Genomic DNA, 24,931 nt, shown 5'->3' on the forward strand with positions numbered 1-24,931 from the left:
GGTTCCCCTGCATAGAAAGTCACAACAATACTTAATACATTTTGTTGTTTCACTAGAAAGGTAGAAGATATCCGTTCAGTTTATTCAGTATAAAGAAAAGCGTATATCTATAAACGATGTCTGACTTCAAAGCATTTATTTCTTCATATGAAAATCTGTAGCTGGCTTTGAGGCTAAGGCTTTAAAGGACGTTTTTATAAGTAACTTGTGTTTAAAAGTTATGCTTTAAATATAAAAAAAAAAAAGATTTGTGTGTTTTATTCTTACAAAAGGTTTAGATGTGTTCCTAAAATATCTTTGACCTTTAAATTTACCTGGTGACCTGTTTGTATTTCCTGTTATTCTAAAAACAAAAAGAAACATGTCTAAACTCAACCTCTCATAGTACACACATTTCATTTTCCATTTTTGCCTTCCCTTTACCTTTGATATTCATAAATTCAACCATTGCATTCAGCTTGGCACTAATATTCCCGTCAGTCTTCCCTCCCTCTGTCCCCCCCCCATTTGCATCCATCCTGCATCTCCCTCCCACTCTTTCTCTAACTTGCCTCACTGTATTCATCACACGGTGTGGGTTAGCCCAAAAAACTGTCAGGATATGTTCTACTGTCAGCAAGATGCCGAGTGGAGCGCATTAGATTTTGGCCTCAGTGTGTCCCTGACAAGAAACAAGCCAATTAAGGGATCCCCTAGCACTGCTTAAGCCTGGTTATGGCAGAGGTCCCTGAGATGAACACTGGTGTGCTAAATCATCATACCTTTTTTATATTACAGCCTCCATGGGGAGAGGTGGAATGATTCCGGATTATTCCCCTTTTTTATCTCCCACACTCTCTCTCTCTCACAGAGCTGCTGGCCACTGCTCGACAGCAGACATTAAAGAAGTTTATTTCAGCTATGAAGGACTTTGACATACAGATTTCTTTCCCTCCTCTCCTCCCTGTTGTTCAGTCTCACAGTGAAGGCTAATAGTATTAGGAAGGGAGAAAGTGCTTTAAGATAAGCCCCGGGTCAAGTAGCCGCAATCAATTACTGTGGTTTAATATCATAATAAAAAGATTAAGGATTAGGACTTAGGGAAAGTACAGGGACTTGAGATGGTGTTCAAAGCCTGAAGGAATGTTTAACACTGTTTTTTATGTCTCACTCTTTATTTCAAATCCTAGCAGCAACATCCAATGTTCTAACATGAGAGAGAACAAATAAAGTAAAACCACAAATTAAAACGAACAGTATGACTGGGGACCCGAAAAGCACAATTGATTTAAGCCTTGATAAATTGATTTATTTAAACGAATTTAAATTTTTAGATGAGCAACTACAAAATTTGGTTTTCAAATCATTTTAATCTGTTTTTAAGCATCACAGGTATTCCATAGGTCATCACAAATTAGCATACACACTTATTGTGAAGTACAAGAAAATGATTCATTGTTTTGAAAAGTTTTACATTTAAAAAATCTGACCCACGATTGTCGGTAAGTCTCTAGAAAATTTGCCTTTTGCCTTAGTCAAACTGGAGGGACAGGTTTTGTACGGAGCAATTTTCAAATATTGCCACAGATTTCTATTTGTTTTGAAGCTTTACTTCATCATCATCATCATCATCATCATCATCATCATCATCATCATCATCAGTAATTTAGCTTAACCAATTTTCCCCATCTACTCTCACTAGTTTTACTGGGCCTTTTGAAAAGAATGATCTAAACAGGCAATGCTAAGACCACTATTTTGTGTGTTATGGTTGATGTGCTCAGGGTGATATTCAGCACAATTATTTCTTCACACACACAATAGTTTGCATGTACTCTAAGACTAAAAGTTCAACAGAGATGAATAGAAATGCATTTTTTATAGTTCTATCTATCTATCTATCTCTATATATATATATATCTCTCTATCTATTCTTGCAAAAGCATAAAGAACTTCACTTTTAATGTAAGATTTAGAGAGAGACACAACTCTTTCATTGAAAGGGCTGATATGTCTAGAGCCTGGTAGATAATTTGAATAAATGTACTTTAGATGTTGTTTTGCAGTGCCTCAGATTACATGTTTGTGCTTTGTAATAGTCACTTAAACATATCCTTACAGCAAAAGAAAGCACAAACACTACCAGAAAGAGATGACTATCTTAACTTGTAAATAATAATCGTTTTGTATCGATGCATCGATCCAAAAGCCGACGATCCAATGCATCGACACGTCCGCAAGATAATCGATTCATGTTTGTTTTTTTCCTCCGGTCTATTTTTATCCATTTGCTCCTGGGCGTAATTCTCCCTCCCGTGCTGCGGTGCCGCTAAACCTATTTTGCCCTCCTACCTCGCTTCCTGGTTATACTCTTACAGCAGTGTGTTGCAGTAAGCTTGACACAGACATTTTTAAATTATGCTCAGTATTGAAGCGTGGTCTGAGCTACACACTGTGGGTCTAGATACGGCCGAGGCGGCGAGGAAGTGGGGACGAGTTTAGTCCGACGACGGAGGGACAATGGGGCAAAAAGAGTGGAGATCCAGCTGGAAAAAGCGTCCCAGTGTTCTCGCGCACCTCGCTCTTCTAGCGGGTCAAACTTCACAAGTTGTTTTCCGCAATTTCGGTCATAAAAACAAAACAAGCCGGCCTCCTGTCTGCTGCACTGTTTGCGGTCAGCTACAATCTGGGAGAGGTGCAGCGGAGCGTCTCTCAAGGGGGCGGTGACGTCGACAGCCTGGATTCTTCTTCTTCTTTTTTTTTTTTAATGGCGGTTGGCAAACAACTTATAGGTGCATTACCGCCACCTTCCAGAATGGAGTATGGACCAGACAAACTATTATATTCTCCCTAAAATACCCGTTCTTCTTAGAAAATTAAAAATACTCCCAAAAACTACATCCCCAGATGACCTTTGAAACAATTCCCTTATATCTAGTTTATTTTTATTCCTGTCTAACTCTCTACGCAACATCTCTCTTTCCTGAATATATTTATTACATTCTAAAAAAATATGTTGAACAGTTTCTCTGGAGCCGAGGTATTACATTGAACTCATTACACTGATATTGTGCAGTATTTTTGCAGTATTTTTTGATGCAACTTTTCTACTTCTGCTATTTGCTTTCTAAAGAAAATGCATAATGATATTACAGCTTTCATTGAGTTATTTCAAACTTGAAACTTTGTTTAGCCTGTAAGGTGTAAAAAAAAAAAATAATAATAAAAAAATAATTAACCGATTAATCGAATCGAATCGTTGTGTTTTCTTGAGTATCGAAAATAATCGAATCGTTGGGTCAGGAAATCGATACTGAATCTAATCGCCATGATGGATGTGATTTACGCCCCTAATAGATGGTGTGTATTTTTTTTTCTTACTCTTCCAGTTCATACATAACAGAGTTGTTGTCAATGTATCAGCTCAAATCAAAGATCAAACCTACTACATTCAGAACTGGAGCCAAACGTGAAGAAGCCGCTTTTAGTGCTTATGCTCTAATCAATAATAACTCCTCGGAAAACTGTAAAAGAGCTAAACATTATTAGTGCAAATCTCCTATATAAATGTTTTTTTATTTATTAATCTTTTTTTCTAATAGTTTTCAAAGTCATTTTTCCTGTGTTTTCCTATTATGTAAGGAACGTTTACGTAATTGCCTTGCTGCTGAAATGTGATTCATAAATAAACTTGCCTTGCCTAACAATCTATTGTCCATTATAATCTATTTTTTCATTAAATACAATATTAGTGACCTCAGAATAACCGAATCTATGTAAAGATTACATAGAATTTAAATATTATATTTCTACATGTTTGCTTGACAAGCCAAATGTTCAAATGAGAAAGCAGATGCTTGTTGCAAAAGGGGGAACCAATTGCTTGACTTACTTTCGTATTACCCTGGTTAACGACTATGACCTCTTGTAGGCAGGCACTACAGCTAGCACCTAGGGATGGGCAATTGATAGATTTTATCGATTAATCAATATTTTTGTTTAAGAAGATTTTATTTTGGAAAATCTAAGTTTTTTTTTATCAATTCACTCTGTGGGCTTCCATAGAACAGAGTGACATCAGTTAATTACTTTTTCTTTTTAGATATGTAATAATAACTAAAAACTACCTCATTTATAATAATATCTACAATTATTTAGTATGTTATAATTGCATTGTTTTTTGTAAAACGTGATTGTTTTACATCATTTTTTTAAGGCTTAAATTTCATTGCCCTTTAAATTAAGGTCACCTCCCAGTGGGGATGATTGGCATAAAGCTAGTTTTTGAAAGCGATAGATGTGATTAGAATTTTCTTTTTAGTATTATTATGAAACTTAAGTGAGAAACAAAAATGGATTTGGTGGGAAAAAAAATTGTAGATTAGATTTTTAAGCTGACATCACTTTTTTTTTTTTTTCGATGAATTTATTGGCTTTTGGAAATCTCCAACAATGAATGAAATAAGCTTTATCCCTGCTTCCATGATGGACAACCAATTCTTCCTTATTGTGAGCAATGTTCCTCAGTTGGCATTAGTGAAAACAAAAGACGACATTAGGAATTCTTAATCCCTTAAAGCCTTTTATGTAATTTAATAAATAAGCTGCTCCATTCACTGCCTCACTCCCCTTCCCACACCACCACTCACCACTGGGAAAAGGACTCATGCATATTTCAGCACTGTATCTGCCCACTCTGACTGGAGCTTATTGTGGCTACATGCAGACACTAAACCAGCTTTCTTCCTATTCTCATCCTTTTTGTCTTACTTTATTTCAATCCCTGACACCGTGTTATTCATATCTATTTAGTAATTATGAACTCTGCGATACAAAACACTGAAAACAGAGATCTTTGCCACATGAAAATCTCTCAACACATTAGCCAATAATAAATCAGCATGCCTTTTGTTTTCTTCACCCGACATTTATCAAGCTCTACTGGAAAAGCAAAGTTTTCAATAGCCTGAAGTGAGATTTCTGTTCAGTATGCACAATCTAATGGCTGCAGCCTTTGAGGTTGAATAAGTTTATCAACGATGAGAAAATTCGCACATTTGGATCATTAACAAGCGAGCCACTTTGCACGATTTCCCTTGCGGGTTGTTGAAACAGGTCCTCTGACTATCTTAGCAGAGGAAGAATAAAACAGTGAAAGGGCACCTTGGTACTCAATATAGCCATGGTAAAAAAGTATGATTATGTTTGCTGCGAGTCAACATATGCTCACTGCTTTAGAGTTTGCTAAGATGTCTAAGATGTGGACCTACAGCATTGTGATCCACAATATGTGGATGGTGGCACACAAACCAACATTGATTACTGAAGCACTGCAGACTTTTGAATGCCATTTTCATTTTAGATTTCCAAGACGGGCAATAATTACACTCCCATACTGATAAGCATTTAAACGCCCTATCATCATCATCAACTCTGCTACAACCTTGATAGTTTTTCAGCCTTTCACAAGCTTACATGGAACAAACATGATTTCTTACACCTTGCATGATTATTTTTTAAACTTGATTACTTTAGAAGTGCCTTATACTTCATAATTTGTGAGTGAATCTGAAAAAGAATATAAATGTCTTCTGTTCTATACCACTAGCAAATAACTGGAAATTTTTGGAAAGAATGTACAACAGAAAAATTACTGTAAGATGCATATAAAATTGCATTAACTACAAAAAAGTCATAGGTTTGCAAAAATTAAGTAGTTTTAAGTCTATAAGAATGAAATCATAACATTACGATATTAAAGTCGGAACATTACAGGACTAAAATACTACTACAACAATAAAGATCATGATAATAAAGTAATAATATTTCAAAAATAATGTCCCAAGATTAAACAGGTAGCTTACTTTTATGTAAACACTTACAAGAAACTCCAATATTTATCAATGAGTTAAAAAGCTCCACTGATCACATCACACAGGTCTTGATAAATCTTTTACAGCCATATTCTTATTAAAAGAATGTTTTGGTCTCATAATATTCAAGCTCATATTATCACAACTATTTGTAAATATTATAACCTTTTTCATAAAATATTAATTTATTCTCAAAATATTATTACTTTATTCTCATAATGTTACAACTTTTATTTTCTTCATTAAAAAAATAACTTAGTATGGACCTAACACTCCTGTGAGAATTTACTCTGGTTGGTTGAAACCAAATTACATTTTCATGGCCTAAAATCAACTCGTCATGGTGAAAAACATTCTAAAGATACCATAGATTTAGTAGAAGATGGTAATATGGACATAATGTTGTGAGAGTAATTTATTTTTGGAAGGATATAAAAGCTTTTTCGAATATATACGTTTGTCATGTAATAAAACGGTCAAAGTCCAACATTAAAGCCAACTGAGGATTGCAGTTTTTTTAAATAAATTTTTATTTATACAGTTTTACTCAACGTAAAGCTCTAGTGGAGGATGTTCTTTTTTTTTTCGGGTGGATCATCAAAATAACTGGTCCTCTTAATAGTCAATCATTCTGGTGATATGTTTACGTAAGGCCGCCCTGCATGCTCATCCCCATAATCACTTACCGGTGGTGAGTCTGACATAGTGGAACAATTGCAAATCTTCTTTTGGAAATTTAGCTTGTATAAGCGATGCAAACAGCAGCATTTAAATAGAGCTTGCATGAGGAGAAATGGGCTCGTGCATACTCTCGCACAAGTTTAATAGGCATTCCCTCCTGGGAGCGGGTACAGGGTTGTACATATGCATTTTTTTTTTTTTTATTGGAGAGGGCGAGTCTTTTTAAAAATTCACGAAAATCCTCCACTATATAAGATATATAAGATATATAAGATATGAAAAAAAAAATTGGCAAAGATTTTCTCTTCCAAATGTCTTATGGGGAACCAAACAAATCCCATCATTAAGACTTACAGGTTGGTTTAGAAAAGACTCAGGGAGCCTAATATACAAAAGCACAACACACTCAATTTTTTTTTATCACGCAAAAAATGTTAATTTGTTATGAATGATCCACTACTTTATGTTGGCCTTTCACTTTAAATTTCAATTAAATTGTTAAGATCTGTAGTAGATATGGGACACATTCTGATAAGTTCAATTCAAATTGAACAAATTCATCAAAGACATTAAAAAGAAATCATAGTTTTAAATCCTTTAAAAATATGCTCTTGGCAGGACAGACTGACTAACTGCAAAACTACAGCTGTATATAGGCTACAGTACATGATGCGCTGCTGTGTTGGCCTGATACCAGGGCTGTGTCTAATATGTTGGAGATTGACTTGCTTCTACTGGCTCCCAGTTAGTGATGGGGATTTTGAACTACTTCACTACTCTGGATCTGCACACCTTCCCTCGGGCCCTCTCACCTCGATGGCTTAAATATTAATGGTAAGTTGGAGGATTGAGGATGAGTGAGGAGAGAAGAGGACTGACAGCTTAATCATGGAGGCACTAGCCTCTTTCTTTCTCTCCTTTCCTTGCCGCTGTGGGCGGCTGTCGCCACGACCTACATGATGTAATCACATCATAACCCTGATATGGGCCACTGAGGACTATGCAAAAAGGGACGCAGAGATAGAGAAGGTTCTAGGGGAACAAGGTGATGATCCTTGGTACATATAATCATTTAAAATCAGCCCAAAGAGAAATGTGTGTACTATAGTACAATCCTTTTTTCACTTTAACATTTCACAAGAGTATTGCTTCTCTTATTTACTTCAGTTTTATAATTTTTTTTAAGCTAGTGTTACCTTTCAAGAAAATATACTAATGTTCATTTAAGAAAAAAATCTTCTAGAATCAGTGCATACATTGCAGCCTTTTTAGTTAAATGATAACACCATTAACTACGGCTGTTTATTGAAGGTGTGCTCATGAGAAATTAGATTTCTGCAATACTTCAGGTACAGTAGTTTAGGTTAAAAAGGGCATATGTTTGCATTAAACTGTACACATTAAGTGTTTGAATGTGATGAATAAAATGAGAATTGTTGATGCAAAATATGTTTTTTCCCCCAATATTTTAAATTGATACTTGATATTTTTAATTGCACATAAAAGTGCATAGTAATTGAACAAATTGAATGCATTCAAAATAACATTGCCATATAGACTGAATAGAAAACATGGAGATAAATTTAGGCCTGTGGCATAAATTCATAGAGGAGAAGCTGAACAATAACTAGGAAACAACTTTCAGGACATTGATCACTATCTGCCCCTCATTTACAGTATGTCCCATGTGAAATGAAGATCCTGAGGGAAGAACAGCTTATAAATAGAACAGGCCACTAAGAATGCTTCTGACCTGCTCACATCACTATAATTGATCTCATTAAAGTTGCAGTGATGATAATTTGAAGTAGGTAAACTGTACAGTAAGACCAAATGCAAGCAGAAGCACAGTTCTTACCCCATTTATTGGATATGTCTTCCATCCAAGCTCCCCAAGCACGGATGTTGTATCCAGCAACACAACTAAAATAAAAAAAAAAAAAGACACATTAAGTAATCTGACAAGCAGGACAACAACATGTCTAATTTTGTACTGAAATTGAAAGTCAATGTGTTAATCTTGACATTTTCTTTACATGGAAAAAAAAAAATCCTGGATCAATATTAACAATGCCAACACTTTCACTGGGAGCAATAGTTTTTTTCATGTGTAGCATATTCTGAGTTCTGATGGATTGAAATCCGATTGCTGTCAGAAGTTTATTCCCTCCTCTGCCTGCCACAGTTATAACCATCCTCTCTTGTGCTGCCTACCTATAAAATTATTAAGACTTACACTATATTGCCAAAAGTATTTGCTCACCCATCCAAATTATTGGAATCAGGTGTTCCAATCACTTCCATGGCCACAGGTGTATAAATTCAAGCACCTAGGCATGCAGACTGTTTTTACAAACATTTGTGAAAGAATGGGTCGCTCTCAGGAGCTCAGTGAATTCCAGCGTGGAACTGTGATAGGATGCCACCTGTGCAACAAATCCAGTCGTGAAATTTCCTCGCTCCTAAATATTCCACAGTCAACTGTCAGCTGTATTATTAGAAAATGGAAGTGTTTGGGAACGACAGCAACTCAGCCACGAAGTGGTAGGCCACGTAAACTGACGGAGCGGGGTCAGCGGATGCTGAAGCGCATAGTGCAAAGAGGTCGCCAACTTTCTGCAGAGTCAATCACTACAGACCTCCAAACTTCATGTGGCCTTCAGATTAGCTCAAGAACAGTGCGCAGAGAGCTTCATGGAATGGGTTTCCATGGTCGAGCAGCTGCATCCAAGCCATACATCACCAAGTGCAATGCAAAGCGTCGGATGCGGTGGTGTAAAGCACGCCGCCACTGGACTCTAGAGCAGTGGAGACGCGTTCTCTGGAGTGACGAATCGCGCTTCTCCATCTGGCAATCTGATGGACGGGTCTGGGTTTGGCGGTTGCCAGGAGAACGGTACTTGTCTGACTGCATTGTGCCAAGTTTAAAGTTTGGTGGAGGGGGGATTATGGTGTGGGGTTGTTTTTCAGGAGCTGGGCTTGGCCCCTTAGTTCCAGTGAAAGGAACTCTGAATGCTTCAGCATACCAAGACATTTTGGACAATTCCATGCTCCCAACTTTGTGGGAACAGTTTGGAGCTGGCCCCTTCCTCTTCCAACATGACTGTGCACCAGTGCACAAAGCAAGGTCCATAAAGACATGGATGACAGAGTCTGGTGTGGATGAACTTGACTGGCCTGCACAGAGTCCTGACCTCAACCCGATAGAACACCTTTGGGATGAATTAGAGCGGAGACTGAGAGCCAGGCCTTCTCGTCCAACATCAGTGTGCGACCTCACAAATGCGCTTCTGGAAGAATGGTCAAAAATTCCCATAAACACACTCCTAAACCTTGTGGACAGCCTTCCCAGAAGAGTTGAAGCTGTTCTAGCTGCAAAGGGTGGACCGACGTCATATTGAACCCTATGGATTAGGAACGGGATGTCACTTAAGCTCATATGTGAGTCAAGGCAGGTGAGCAAATACTTTTGGCAATATAGTGTATGTTCTGTCAAGGTAATATGCATTTCATCATGCCAAATATTACTTCCTGCACCCTTTACACTTGTAAGCTATAATATTATGACCATCAACCAAATTAAGTGCTTAATCTATGGCCAAAATGGCAGTGACTCATCAACGCATGGATTATAATATAGCAGACTCCTGGAGGTATGATAAGATATCTGCCCATGGCCGGTTCTAGACAGGGGCCAACGGGAACCAGGGCCCCTGTAGATCATGTTCCGGCCCCTGTTATGGCCCCTGCACCAAAGATATAATACTAAGATAAATTCTAATGAAATGACCTGGAACAAAAATGGTTTCTGATAGGTCCTTTGGATGCATTTCTTTTTTATTGTTTAAAAAATTCTGTTTTACTAATTATTTAAAAACAATAGGGTGATAGCTTCAGTGGTATTGAGATATGATCCCAGTTTTCATCTCAGTGTAAGTGTGTAAGTGTTTTTGTCTAAAAAAAAAAAAAATCTTTAATTTTTATAGCTGAATTTACCAGTTTTTCTTGTGCTCCAATTCTGATTTTACAGAAAACTTTGATTTTACTAAAATGAAGATGCATATATGTAAACTTTCTAAATTAGGAATGTATATTGACCTAATATTCCAAATAATAGCTTTATTTGTTTTTTTTAGATATTCATATAGGTACAATATTTTGAGTTTCTTTTTTGCTAAGCTAAGGGATTTTTATTTTTATTTTAACAATAATAAAATAAATATTTTCAGTTGGAAGACATATACATTTAAATAAAACTAATTGAATGAAAATGTCACTTTATGCAGCCCTTTTAACATGTTTGAATCCCTTGCATGTTTCTTTAGCGTCATGATATTCTGTGCCCTATGAAAACACGCTGGTCCCCCCCTGCCCCCCTGGGACATTTGGCCTAGAACCGCCACTGTATCTGCCAGGAAGATGTTAGCAGATCTTCAAATCCTGGAGCTTTTGAGTTGGGGGCTCCAAGAATCTGACTTGTTTTATCAACAAACCAGATGATATATTAGACTGAGATCTGAGGAATGCAGAAGCAAAATCAGTCACTCTAAAACCAGTTGTTGCACTTTCTTAATTCATTACAGAACTATTTTTCTCCTTTCAAGTAAGGTTCATTACATTATATTTTAACAAAAGCCTTATGCTGTTGCTGGCTAAAAAAATGTGGGGACTGTTTAGAAAAACAAAACAAAATGTAGGTCTGAGGTGTAAAATATTGCTAACCTTGTTAATATTTTTTCCCTCACTCTCAAGGACAGTATATTTTAATAATTCAACAGGAAAGCATTTCTCCTCCAGACAAGTGATTTACAGTGAAATGGAGAAGTTATGGCTTCCTAAATTTACCTTCAGTTAGATGCCAGCATATTCAATGAACTGATTGAATCGTTTTTAACCTTACTTGTGGCAACATTAGGGAATAAGCTGTAGTGTGAGACCACAACACATTTTCAAAATTCATAAATATTAAATGAACCCCATCTATTCACCTTGTCAAACAACTCAAGTACACTGTGTGTGTGTGTGTGTGACAATACACCTAGATGATGTTCTCATTATACTTAGGAGTCTGGCATCATAAGGTAGGCTTGAAGAAAATAGGCTTTCAGAAAAGGCCTGATTGCTACTCAAAGAAAATAACATTGATATTCACACAGGATCAATACTAACATTTACTCTAATGTGTATTTTCTTCAGGATAATGACCTTATTGAATAAGTCAGTTTGTCATGAAAGTCCACTTACATTTTTATTCTAGGAATAATTATACAAACAGAAGCCTTCATTATTAGTTATAGTATTTCAAAAAGAAATATCCATCAACATTATTATAGCAAAATAACCAGTTTTTACACCATAAACCATAGGCTGGGATTTAATTATTCATCAATAAGAATGTCATAGAAAAAAGAAAAAAAAAGTGTGTGAGTCTAAGGAACATGGAACATTTCAAATGTGTCTTGTTTACTGGGAAAGCACAATAACCCATCCAGCATTAACCAGAGATAAAACAGAGAAGACCTTGCAGAGGACTTTAGCATTCACAAAATGCTTTTTGTGATTCATTATCAAGATGGCAGTATAGCCGAGTTCTAGGTGTGGAGCTCATGAGCTTGGCAGCAGATTTGGTTTAACCCATTGTACTTTCCTGCTGTGAGTAAGTTTAGACACTTTCCAAGTGGGTATACAGTAAGTACACGGAGCAAAATAACTGTTTTAATTAGGGCCGCAACCAAATATTATTTTTCTAATTGATTAGTCTGTTGAATGTTTTTTTCAATTTATCAATTAATAATCGAATAGCCAAAGGTTCTTTATAGAATACTTTTCACGAAATCAAACCAGGTGAAACTACAACTTTTCTGCATAGAGAATACTGACAGACGAAAAAGTTTTTTTTATCTTAAATGCCAAATGTTTACATATTTTTGACAATCTTGATATAATTACTGCTCTAAGTGGGTAAGGTAAAGGCATGTTTTAGAGTCTCTATATTAAATTTAATGATTAATCGATTACTAAATTAGTTGACGATTATTTCAAGAATCGATTAATCACGATCAAACCTACGGTATTACTTGTTTTAGCCCTAGTTTCAGTTGCAGTTCAAACATCCGCTTTCTGTCAAAATGGAAACCTTATCAAATATGTATCTTAGCGTCATCCAGGGAAAAACTAATTTTAATTTTATACATGATTTCTTTTACATGCAAGCCTACCGACTGAATTATGTGCACAGACTTCTGCACTACATCCATATTAGTGCAGAAATATTATAGTTCCTGGTAAACAGCCCTGTATAGAATCCCTGACTTGCATTATCTCAAGCTGCTGATAAACTACTGTAGTCGACATGTTTCCTTCTTAGGAAAAGGTAAAAAAAAAAAAAAAAAGGGATAGTCAGGATGCAGAACCTATTTATGTGTGAGAAAACATTCTACTGCAGATGTGAAACCTAAAGAGGTAGCATTAAATAGTCTTACATGGCCAGAATTAAGAAGTCCCATGATTGCCTTTACCCAGAAGAACAATTTTCAAAATCTGCCCTAAAACAGCCGCATTTACAGAAATTATCCAGGTCTTGAAGATCGTGTTTTAACCTAAATCTTGAGTGATAATGCCTACTGTAAATACCGGTACCCAAGAATTTTCCAAAACAAACCTTATATACGAAAACAAACTGATTTGCTATTTAAATCCCCCAATCAATAACATTTATTTAAATTTAAATGTATTTTTTTTTTTACGCTCAGTATAACAGCTGATAGATAAATGTTTTTCATGGAAACAATAAGTTCATGTGACCATAGACTGTTCCAATAGACTGATCTTTTCAGGCTAATGCATGCATGCAAACATACAACATAGTGATTTATTATATTATATATTGAAACCTGATCCCTTAAGAATATGTTTACTGTTCTCAGTGTCCGAAAACCGACTGACATATGCAGGAAGGAGAAAAAGCGATCAGCTGCATAATAGAGTAAAGATGCCTGGTGTGTAAAAGAATGCATTTTGAAACATATGGATTATAGGAATTGAAAAATTGAGTTGATAGAAATATGGAGGAAACAAATATGTTCTCACTAAGCTATCAATATAACATTATTAAAATATTGTGATATTTGGTTATCCATATGAAATGAATGTAAGAAGCAGAAGGGACTCAAAGTCAAACAGAAATACTGCAAATGTAGACATATCTTACAGTTTAATGCACCGATGTGACCTTGAGAAGGTTTATTCAAGAATAGCCTCTTTTTAGTAACAAGATCCTAAAACTCAAATCTATTATATAATCTATAATATAAAATATTCTTCTTCAATTGCTGTTTAAAGTTTACCACCTGGAAACCCTAATAAATTCTATCGACAATTATCAATTTAAGTCCCGCAGCCAAGCTATTTGTTTTATTGCTAAACATTTACTTATTCCCAGTAGCCTCATCGAGACATAAGTTCTCATTTACAAGAGAGCCCTTTAGGATAAATTAAAACTCACGGAACAACAAAACAGTTAAAAAAAAATTAAGTGTTACAATTTTTCAAATTAATAACTAAGGAAAAAGAAACCCATCCCTATATTGTTTCAATACCTTTTTATAAAATCCTTTTTATAAAATCCCCCTGATAAATCTGAAAGTTTTAGGTTCCTGTTGAGGAATAGCCTATAGCTTAAATTATCTATAATAGTTTGTGTGATATTGCAGCTTTAAATCTCCTATTAACTGCATATCCTTATTATTTGTCTTCATACAAAAACATTAAAAACAAAAATCTCATCAGATCACGAGTAACAGAAATTTATAAAGCACAGATTTAAACAGCAACTGCGCTTCTTCTTTGGGACAGCCACTGAGAGCTTTTAATGACTCATGCTGTTACAGCAGTATGAGATTAGGTGTAGAAAATGGACATTGATCTATATGAAATTGCAGCAGATTATTCTATTGATTGACTGTCCTGTCCAGCACAGCAAGAACAGACTTCACGCTGATCGTTTTATCCTCCAACCACAGCCTCTCTGTAATACTAGTTTAATATTTCCTATATTGGCTGGTTGTTTGAGCATCTTGGCGTCACTCTTTCTCCCCTGTTGATGATTGGTCTGTGCCTTGTTTGTTTGTTGGCAAGCTGGAGGACCAGTTGACCCTGCCAGTCCTTTTAATGGAAACCATGAAGGCACTGCTGGCTGGAAAGCAGCATTGTAAAAATCACACATTTCTAATAAGCAAAATTACAAACCAGAGTAAGAGTAATATTACTTTTACTTATACAATAATACATTTGGGTTTTCAATGTTTTTCTTTTTTTAGATTTTAATTCAACCTGAAAAACTCACACAAAGAGAGAAGGGCATTAGAATAGTTTTATGGATACAATAAATCAGACCTGAAACTGGTGGTGTAACGGGGAAAGAACGAAGATGGATTCAAGCTGGAATAAGGCACATATGGGCCTACATGGAATAAAGTTCATATGAGCCTCCATGATGAGCAAGCATGAAGCGACAGTGGAGAGAAAAACTCCCCTTGGGAAGAAATCTCTGGCCGAATGAAGCCCAACTTGGTGGTCTTCTACCGGACTAGTTGGGGATGCCAGGTGAATGCAGTGAAGACCAGAGGATTCATGCAGCAGTGTGAAGAATGGGTCAGATGAAGCTTGTGGCAAAGGCGGAGGAAGGGATGGAGCAGGTTTAAATCAAGGTCATCTGATTCAAAGCCAACTGAGCAGGTGCTTGGTGGAGTAGCAGCTTTGTTGTGATTTTGAATATATTTTAAACTGAAGTCTGAATTCTGATTCAGTTTATTTATTAGCTTAATGGCTTAATGATAAAAATGGTCCTCTGTCATTTTATCAGATTTGGTTTGTTTTATAATTTGCAGTTAATTTACTCTACACCACATGTCTTTAAACTCAAGAGAGTTTACATTCTTTAATAGGTGTTTAATTCCATTTTAATCAAAATCTTAATATGCTTTTTTCAAAAATCAGTTTTTGTATATGTTAATAGCTTTAGGAACAAAGGATATTCTGCAGGGGCTCGTCTTGAACCGGATCTGGAGAAGCCTTTTCACTGAAGACGCTGTTGTTGTTCAACAGTCTTCTTAAGAAGATGCACATAGCTGTCTATAATAGTTTTTTTTTTTTATATATATATATATATATATGTTTAAAGTCATATCCAGGAGTTCTGATCAGGTTTCCATAACAGAGTTGGCTTAATATATTAATTTGTTTTCCTTTTTACAATTTGGTTTAGTTAATTCATTTTAGTTATTACTTTAACTTTTCCATCATAGTTAAGTTAAAAGTTACTTAGTTGAAAATTTTATTTAATGAAGTATTTCATCTGTAAGTTGAATTATATTGGTAATAAACTGTTGTATTGTGGCAAATACCGAGAATAAAATGGCAAAAAACAAACAAAAAAAACAGTAAAATGAATAATAAAAAAAAACAGTGAACATCAGATATATTTTTTATTCCTATATGTTCTAATTGAGATATTGTTTGTCTTGATTTCAGCCAGTTCTTCAGTTGAGTTGTAAAGATGTAATCTGGAGGCTTTCTCTAATTGAGAAAGGGATGTGGTTCTAGATATTAAAGCCCCTGAGCGAAAAAGCAGATTGCCCAAAGGTGGTTCGTCCAAAGGGCATTTCGCAGTCTCCTCTGAGATTAGGCTGAGAGGCTCTGGAGATTTTAGTTTCATAATATCCCCCGATTATTGGATCTTTTTTATAATAGCACCAGCAAATTTATCATGTTAAAAACTCAAAGAACTGTGGCTCTCAAGAATGAGACATTGGTGATATAAAACAAGTTTTCTTTCAAAGATTTTGGTTATTCTTTATGGAATGATCCTATTGTCTCAGGGTGGTTTCAGTTTAAAAGGCCAGTTTTAAACTATATGGGAGAACACCATAGCATACCAAGTAGTGCCCTGACTTGATATGTTTTTGATCCTTTTGATCAAAATATTTTATTATTGGTATTTATTTATTCTTATTCCTAGCCAAACCACACTCAGAGAAAGTCTGAGAAATATTTACTACCTTATGTTTGAGTTTTGTTTTGTAATTTTTTTTTATTTTATTTAGGGCCATAATCCTTAATAAAAGATTGGACGTCATATTTTTCACGAACTGAAATGTATTCAGTCATAATTACATTAAATTACAGGGCAATGTTGTAAAGGCTTGTGTGAGTTCCTGCAGTGTAAACTCCTCAGAATAACGTTATAGTGTTTTTAAAACTTAACACCAACTTCCTATGCAACAGTATAATCAAGATTCAAAACTTTCTGAAAAGAAAAAAAAACAAAAAAACTGTGAACCTGTGCATAACCACTTGTCTGTAAGAACATGCACCTGCTGTATATATTTGGGTCCTGTGAACATTGCCAGGGTAGCCTAAAACTGCCTACATGTAAATATCCATCCATCCATTCTCCCACTACATAGATCTTTGGGCAAGGCACCCACAAGACCTTGCCTGGAGCTGCGGGTCCCCTGGGATTTCCTCTCGCTGGATATAAATAGAAAGTGTGCTGGCCAGCACATAAATATATGAAGCTCTTGTAGAATGATGACATCTCCTGTCTGGTCCCCACCCCTCATAGTCCGCACAAACACCCCAAAATAGCTTCACTGTCCCAACAAAAGAGCTGAATATGGTTATCAAAGTGCTGCTTGATAAAAGCTAAAGCGGAACAGCATTTCAGTGAACTGAAATTAGAGATCAAAGCTGTCGAAAAGTGTGGACTTCCCTTTGAAAGTAAACGCTGGCCTTCATAAGGGCAAAATCCTTTTTTATTAGTATCAAATTTATAACAGATTACCAAACATGATTAAAAATATATATATCAGCTAACAGTAACGGGTGGTAATCAGCTTTTCCTTTTTGCAACTCCTCCATATTCTCTTCGGTAAGCAGCAAACGGCATGCTATGTTAGAGGACAAACAGCAACATTTGATGAACAGACACTTGTGAAAATTGATTTTGGCAAGTGTTTCACTGCGGATTGCACATTGTCATTTAGCGGTATAAACAAAGCACTGGGCTCTCAACAGATGAAAAGATGATATGCTGTGAAATTGAAAACTATCCATAACAGAGGGAACCTGACAGGCATGAAAGACATTTCTACACTCTCTCCCTCTGATCACTCTGTGATACCCAAACAAATATCCAGTATATGATAAATAACAGCAAAGGAAATCTTGTAATGTGCCTGATTTCTTAATAAAGTGCATTTATACCCAAAGTAAGTAAAGTGTATTCATGCCTATAATTCCCCGATCAAATGCTTAACCATTATTTACTATTAAAACATGTTTGTGTCCTCTCAAGATATCTAATCGTTGACCACCAATATAACCTCATCATACAGTTATGTATGGAAACTATTCAGGCTTTCGTTGTTCTTCTTTGTATTAAATATGTATTCATTGTTTCCTAACTTGGGATATTAAATTTGGATTACAGTCATATATTAAGATGGATTGTTTCACTGTGTAACCATCAGCCAATAGGGATCTGTAACTTTTAGAAATACTTGGGTCAGAATTCGATTATTTATATCAAGTACAAAATAATATTATCCACATGTATATAGGAGAGATATCCCTTGGGTTCTCTCTGAATACTGTAACTGCTTCTCAAACTCTTCTTTAAATAGTGGGACTAAAAGAGGAGAACTCATAAGTGTATATAACCTGAATAGCACATCCCAACCAGCAACCTCCCACTGTATTTCTAATAGTCTCTTTAAAACGCTGATGCCACTGATACTTAGTGTAACTAATGTTGGGTGCAATCAAATCTGAAGTACATGTTATTGTTTCCTACAGCATCACCTTTAATGCTGGCAGGGTAAAAATAGAAAATAAATAAATAAAAATAAACACCATACAATATGGTTTAGAAACAGAAAACATTTCACGTTTAACAAAAGCCCAGATGACCGTTACAATGTGATCACATGTAAGGTTTGTGTGATTTTGTAAGGGTGTAGATCATAAAAAAGATAAATGGAAAAGCTTAGATGTATTATTCTATTTCACCAGAGATCCCTAAATAAATCCTGTCCATCAAGAAGCCACCTGACTTCCATATTCAAGATGGACGCTACTCGCATCAACAGTAGTTAAACTTTCCTACGTTAACCATTTGTAGCAGTAATTTATTGCATATGCAGCCTAATGACAGTCATTGCAGGGCTACTTGTTTATTGACAATGATATGCTTCAATGTTGGGTGTAAGATCAGAATACTGTGAAAAGGACTGTGAAAATTAGAAACTGTTTTTGTCATAGTTATGGTTGTTCTAGTGGCAGCAGTGGCAATACAAGGGAATGTTTTTACCTTTTAACCCCCCAAACTTGTATTTTAGTTCCGAGGATAATAAATTAAGTGAGAATATTAGTGGATGAAAAAGCATCACGGAGACCCAGGAATATAGTAGAAAGATCAGGGAGAAAGGATGTTAAAAACAACATTCCCAGGTCCAAATATTATCTAAAAAATTTTGGTACAACTGAAAACCTAAATATGTTATATAAAAATAAATAAAAAGCTTAAGTGGGAGAATCTGTCAGCAGGATAACCATTCATCCATTCCCTAAACCAGGCCTTTCTGAAAGAGTAGCGACACGTGAACTACTATAAGCAAAAAGCCATGAAAAAAATCTGTTAGCAATTTGACAAAAAGAATTTTAGGCACAGCAAATAAGAAAAAGAAATTCAACTAAGATCAGACTAAAGCAACTTTTACCTACAAGCAAAATGCTTTTTACTTCACCATGAACACACCATCCCCACAGCAGAACATGCCGGAAAACCATTTTACTGTAGTTACCTTCTTCTGTGGGGAAAGAAAAATTAGTCTTGGTAGAATGAGACTTGAAAAGAAAAAAAACCATCAACAACAAAAACAGGTATTAAAAAGGTGTTAAAATAAAAAATATATATATATTTTTTTTTTAACTCCCCTGATGCCTTCAGACAGCAGTGATCGGCTGAAGGTGAAACACATGCTCACACATGCGCTCACACTAACGGTTCAGTTAAATTACCAATTATGCTTTTGGATTTTGGGAGAAAGCATGTATGACGTCATGCATGCTAACAGAAAAAGTAAACCCTGCCAGTATGCGACTCGAATCAGGACATTCTTCTCTCAAGGCAACAGTCGCCCATCGACCCCACTGTGCATCCATTTTATATAGTAAATCACGAGGCAAAATATAAAACTTTTAAAAGCATTAAATTATATGTTGAAGTTTTTAATCATATTTGAATCTGAAATGTAAAAGAAAAATATTGTATATTAAATGTCAAACCCCCAGGACTACTGACTAATACATAGAAAAATAAAGCATGCATTGAAAAAAAAATATAGAGATATATCTGCAGTGAGTTTAAAGCCTAACACAAAAAGCTAGACAACCTTGAAGGCTCACAAGGAGCATATAAAATTTAGTTTATCTAATTTACCTGAAAGGCAAGAAATGCAGAAATATTCATCAGTTTTTTTTTTCAAACATAATATTTTGATTTGTTGACAATTTCTTGAGTTTAAAGAAATGTAGAAATTCTAATAAAAAACATGACATTTTATATGTAGCTAAAGATTAAACATGATGATAAACTATACAAAAACATCCTTATGTTGCATTGAAAGATATGGAGAATTGTGGAGGTGAGTTGTCACCTCCATCCTTCAAATGAAGGAGGTGTCAAGGGTTCATTTCTTTCAAAATTACAGAATTAAGATGGTTTATGAGCCATTTCACTTACAAAACTTCATTCTAAGAAAAAAAAGATAATTCATATTCTGTATTTTTTTAAAAAAAAGGAGTGTTGGAAACAGAAAATAAAACAGCACAAGCATATAAAATTTACAAAGGCAGCCCCCCAGCTGACCAGAAACATAATAAATGGCTACTTTAGCAGAGCTGACCACAGCATCACCATGTTCTTCCAAGCTTAAATCAATAAAAATAAAACACCAGCAACAAAAGCAAACTTTTGCAAGAAAATAAACAACCCTTCACAGTACATTTAGTGTTCCGTGAGACTCAGCATTATTCTACCGAGGTTTATTAAACTACATGGTTTGACAGGGAGTACAGAGATCGGATTTTGCTTTTAGGTTACCTGGATTTTCTTTACTCAGTTAAGATAAATTGGGAAAATAGTGCAATCTAAAATATCCTAACCTTCACTTGTCAAACGGAAACATATATCCTGATACAGATCATACAAATATACATTATAAATCTGCACCCACACAGGGAAAGGTACAGCGTTAGCACTTCGATGCTGATCTGGATTTGTTGGTTGATTGATTTTCTTTGACTGCACGCTAATTGTGAATATCTCCTTTGTCCGGGGAATGTTATAGCTGCAGTCAGCGATACTCGGCTTTGTAAGAGCAAAGCTTTAATCAGACATCCACATTAATCAATTCAATGTGGAATACTTCTCTTTGTGCTGTTTTCACAGCAAATATGTAACTGCTAATAGCATTTTTTTTGTTTTATGTATTTACTCCTTCAGCCACCAACTGTTTTTTTTTTTATTTAGATTACCAGACTGTTAAGATAATTAAACAAAAAGTTTGGAAAAAAGCATTATTATTTGCTTGAGCTACAGTCATTATGAAAAACAACATCTAATAATTCTGAAAAACTAATGAAAGCTTACATAAATCATCATCATGCTGACTTAACAAGGCTGGCAAAATGGTAAACACTGATGTCAAGAGCAGAAGATGTGTTAGTGGGGAGCACAGGCTTGTTCAGCCTTGAGTGAGTAGAGCTTTGTTAATAACTGTCTGCAGTCCCTGTTGGGCGCAGGTGACAGATATGTTGTTCAGTCAGGAGGCACACAAGCAAGAAGTAAAAACTGATTCTTTTTTATTGTTCTTCCAGAATCCAACGTTGCAACCATTTTGCCAGTAAAATCCCCAATCTCTGTAGCTCAGCTTGTCTTTGTTAGAAAGGAAGGATCAAAAAACCATAGATCTATGCTGGTGTGTGATGAAGTTGGGCTCCATCCCCGGCCTGCAGACCAAACAGTCTGTTCTGTGTTACTGTAGCCAAGCAGGTAAACCGTGCTTTTCAGGTTTTTTTAGAAGTAAGCAAAAAAGCTTTTCCTCCATTATGAAGCCGCAAAAGACTAACACAACATTGCTCCAAAATACATAAATAAAATATTCCTGCACATAACTGGTCAGCTTGCTTAAAAAAGGCTTATAAATGTTTCCTTCATTTACAAGATAAACTGGTTCATAAATAATTTCTGTCTTTTAAAACAAACATATATAGTGTGAAAAATAGAAAAATTATAACAATGTTGCATAAGTTATTCTTTTTTGTCAAATTATTACGGGCAACAGCAGAAATATTGGAAAGTCAGTGAGTATAGTTTTCTGTTTTAAATTAAGGTAATTCAAAACAGGGGGGTTGCAGAGGTACTATCTTTTTTATAACTACGTTGGCCATGTAAAACAGCAGGATTTTTATTCAAGGACATGGAACGCTAATGGTGTTTGAAACAAACACAAGCCTAAAATCAGAGGAGAACAAAGGGAAAGTAAACTAAGAAGCGGCAGGGGAATTTAAGATGACCTTAAAACATTAAATTTGTCGTCAAAGTTGTCAAGAACGAGCCTAAGAATAAACCATAAACTTATGTTTCACAGATATATTGCTATTCGTCGATTCTGTTGTGCTCTGAGAACCGTTTTTAAGCACCGTGTTAATGCAGCACCTTGAATTTTACCTGAAATGTAAGGTGCATTATAAATAAAATGTTATATTATTGTGTTTTTTGCATATAATTTAGGACATTTTAAATTCTTGCAAATTTAGAAGATGAACTGTATAGAGGATTTAAAAAAAAAAACGGTATATGTTATCATACAAAGAAAACTTTTTACATGTTAATGCATCCTGCAACAGTGTTCTCACTAACAAATGACAGTTGGTCTCTTTTCCCTAGCAAAACATACTTTGGAAGTGAGTGAAACCCAAATGAACAAGTTTTTTTAATTCTCCAAAGCTGCTTATATTTTTAAGTAATAATACTGAAATTGAATCAAATTCTTTCCTTCCTTTTTCAAACTCTTTTAACTTTCAGCTTTTCATTTTCCCTCTGAGCGGCACCACTTTCTGTGGTGGACAGCGACTACAACTGTGCCACTTGAGGTCCCGTACCAGTCAATATGAAGGACTAAACTACAGCTGAAAGCAGACATGAGTTCAATCATTCAATCTGCGGCGCAGAAAAACACACAGTGAGGCTGTTATGTAGCAGCTGTCTGGGAGAAAAGGGAGTAGCATCGCTCTTATTGAACACAGAGAACAATAAAATATAACCTGGAGGGCAGATCCCACAGTGCTCTCTCCACACAATCAATAGGACTATTTTAAACCTTTCTGATGCAGCAGGCTGTGTGTGTGTATATGTGTGTGTTGGTGGGGCTGTAATTGCTGTACATATGCAAAAACACATACAAAGACAAGCATGTAGCCACACTTTTGATACTTTAAGAAAAAAATAAGCATGTAATGCATCCGCTCTATTTGTGTATGACTTATGCTTCCATATGCATTTAAATGAACTCTCTGTTAAGAAATGGATGAAAAGATATGCTTATTTCCAAAACATGACACAACATTTGCAATCACACACTCAGATAATTACACAGGTCAGTCATTTAATTATTTGATCTTTTGCCCCCCTTGTGTGTGTGTCTGTGAAATGATTTTTAAATATAAAAAAAGTGTTGTTTTTTCTCTCCAATTCCTTTAAAAGATCAAGTAACAATTAAAGGGATTCGGTTATTTTGGGTTATGATCATCTCTTTATTCTAATTCATAACTCTACCACATTTGAATTTCTGTGACTATTAAAAGTTAACATTTTAAATTCAAAATGAGAAGGCAGCATGTGCACTGCATTGTTTGCACACTTTGCATGGTTTTAAAACTGGCAATTCACTTTAGCTACAATTGTGGATGTATAGCAATTAATGAAGCAGGATTTTCTTTAACTGCCAAAAAATTGCATCATGAGGTTAGTTTCTAGTGCAGCATTAATTTAAAAAAATTTCCAGCACGTCCAATATTATATGTAAGACTGTGGCTCAATTGAGACCTGTGTCCAACAGTACATTGGGAGCTGGAGTAACCCAGGTGGCCCCGAGTGGTTTGCAGTGCATGTCTTACCTTGATTGCATCTGCTGAAACGACTGATCGTAATTCCAAGAAAGAGTGAAAGGAAGAATCTGTTTCCAAAACTCATGTCTACGGCAGCATTTACAAGCGGCTTGACTTGTCGTTATCAGAACAGTGATGAAGGGATCTGAGTCCCTTAAAATCCAGCGGCTCTTCTCCTTATAATTGATCCTTTGTGGACCGGATTGCCGCGCGGCGGAACGGGAGATTGCTCATCCTTTTCACCTGGCGCGGCTCCGGCGCAGACTGGACAGCTTTTGGATGAAGTCCCGTTCAATTTTAAAGTAAACTATGTTCTTCCGAGGATGTGGAAAAAAGAAAACAATTGTCTAGTCAAAACTTTACCGATTTTATACAGACTTCGCCGCAGTCTTTAGTGTTTCCAGATTGGAACCAAAACGTAGTCTAAAGCGCGCAGAGTGGTGACAGACTGGAGAGCCGGTGTTTTTGGCACGGCAGCGCGCCGCTGACTGCCAGCTCCGCCTGCAGCTGCAGCTCGGTCCGCTGCTGCAGAGAGATGGTGGTGGAAGGTAGACAGAGGAATGATTGGGATGCAGTGGAACAGCAGCAACAGTGGAGGCAATGATGCTGGGGGACAGCGCGCATCTGTGCATGATGCTCGGCACTAGAGGGGGTTAGCTGACAAGGCAATGGCATGTGTGTTTGTGTGTGTGCGCTCTTCTATCTTACTGGTTCTGCAGGGCGTCCTGGAAGAACAGCAAATGTTTGACTTGATCCCCTGCTTTGAATTAAATTTAATTTAATGTTTGGCATGTAAGGTGTTTTGTAGTTTGATGGGAACCATATGAAGCTGGTGACAAGTTATTGGAATCTGCACTGAAATCGGGATCTCTCGTCAAGTTGTCAACAGGATTTATTTATTTTTCTGTTTTTTAATGAGATTTAAAGTTTAAAAGCTGGGAGCTGTAACTGTACCAACTCACACACGCATTCTCTTGCTTTCAGCTTTATATGTGGACAAGAAAGTACAAAAATGTAGGCTAAAAGTTTTGTTCCATCTTGGTTTTTAGCAGTTCTTTGTTAATCATTAATTTTAAGAAACTGTTTCTGTTAATCTTTCCTTTTTCTTCAATCTTCATTTTTCTACCTTCCACAACAGGTCATGCCCTCCACCCACTATCTCCATC

The 24,931-nt window shown here is 35.9% G+C and overlaps 1 protein-coding gene across 1 annotated transcript in view; it reads right to left on the reverse strand.

Moving 5' to 3' along the window:
* LOC119777498 (ephrin type-A receptor 6-like) overlaps nucleotides 1–24,393 on the reverse strand; it is a 262,220-nt gene extending 237,827 nt beyond the window's left edge. The window contains exons 1-2 of the mRNA XM_038276401.1: nucleotides 23,775–24,393; nucleotides 8,392–8,456 (exon numbers count right to left, since the gene is read on the reverse strand). Of these exons, the coding sequence (XP_038132329.1) occupies nucleotides 8,392–8,456; nucleotides 23,775–23,850 (141 nt within the window). The 5' untranslated portion in view covers nucleotides 23,851–24,393. The remainder of the gene's footprint in view (nucleotides 1–8,391; nucleotides 8,457–23,774) is intronic.
* Nucleotides 24,394–24,931: the final 538 nt, after the last annotated feature.

Source organism: Cyprinodon tularosa, unplaced genomic scaffold (assembly GCF_016077235.1).
Source record: "Cyprinodon tularosa strain WSP-4 unplaced genomic scaffold, ASM1607723v1 ctg124, whole genome shotgun sequence".
In the NCBI taxonomy this organism is placed as follows: Eukaryota; Metazoa; Chordata; class Actinopteri; order Cyprinodontiformes; family Cyprinodontidae; genus Cyprinodon; species Cyprinodon tularosa.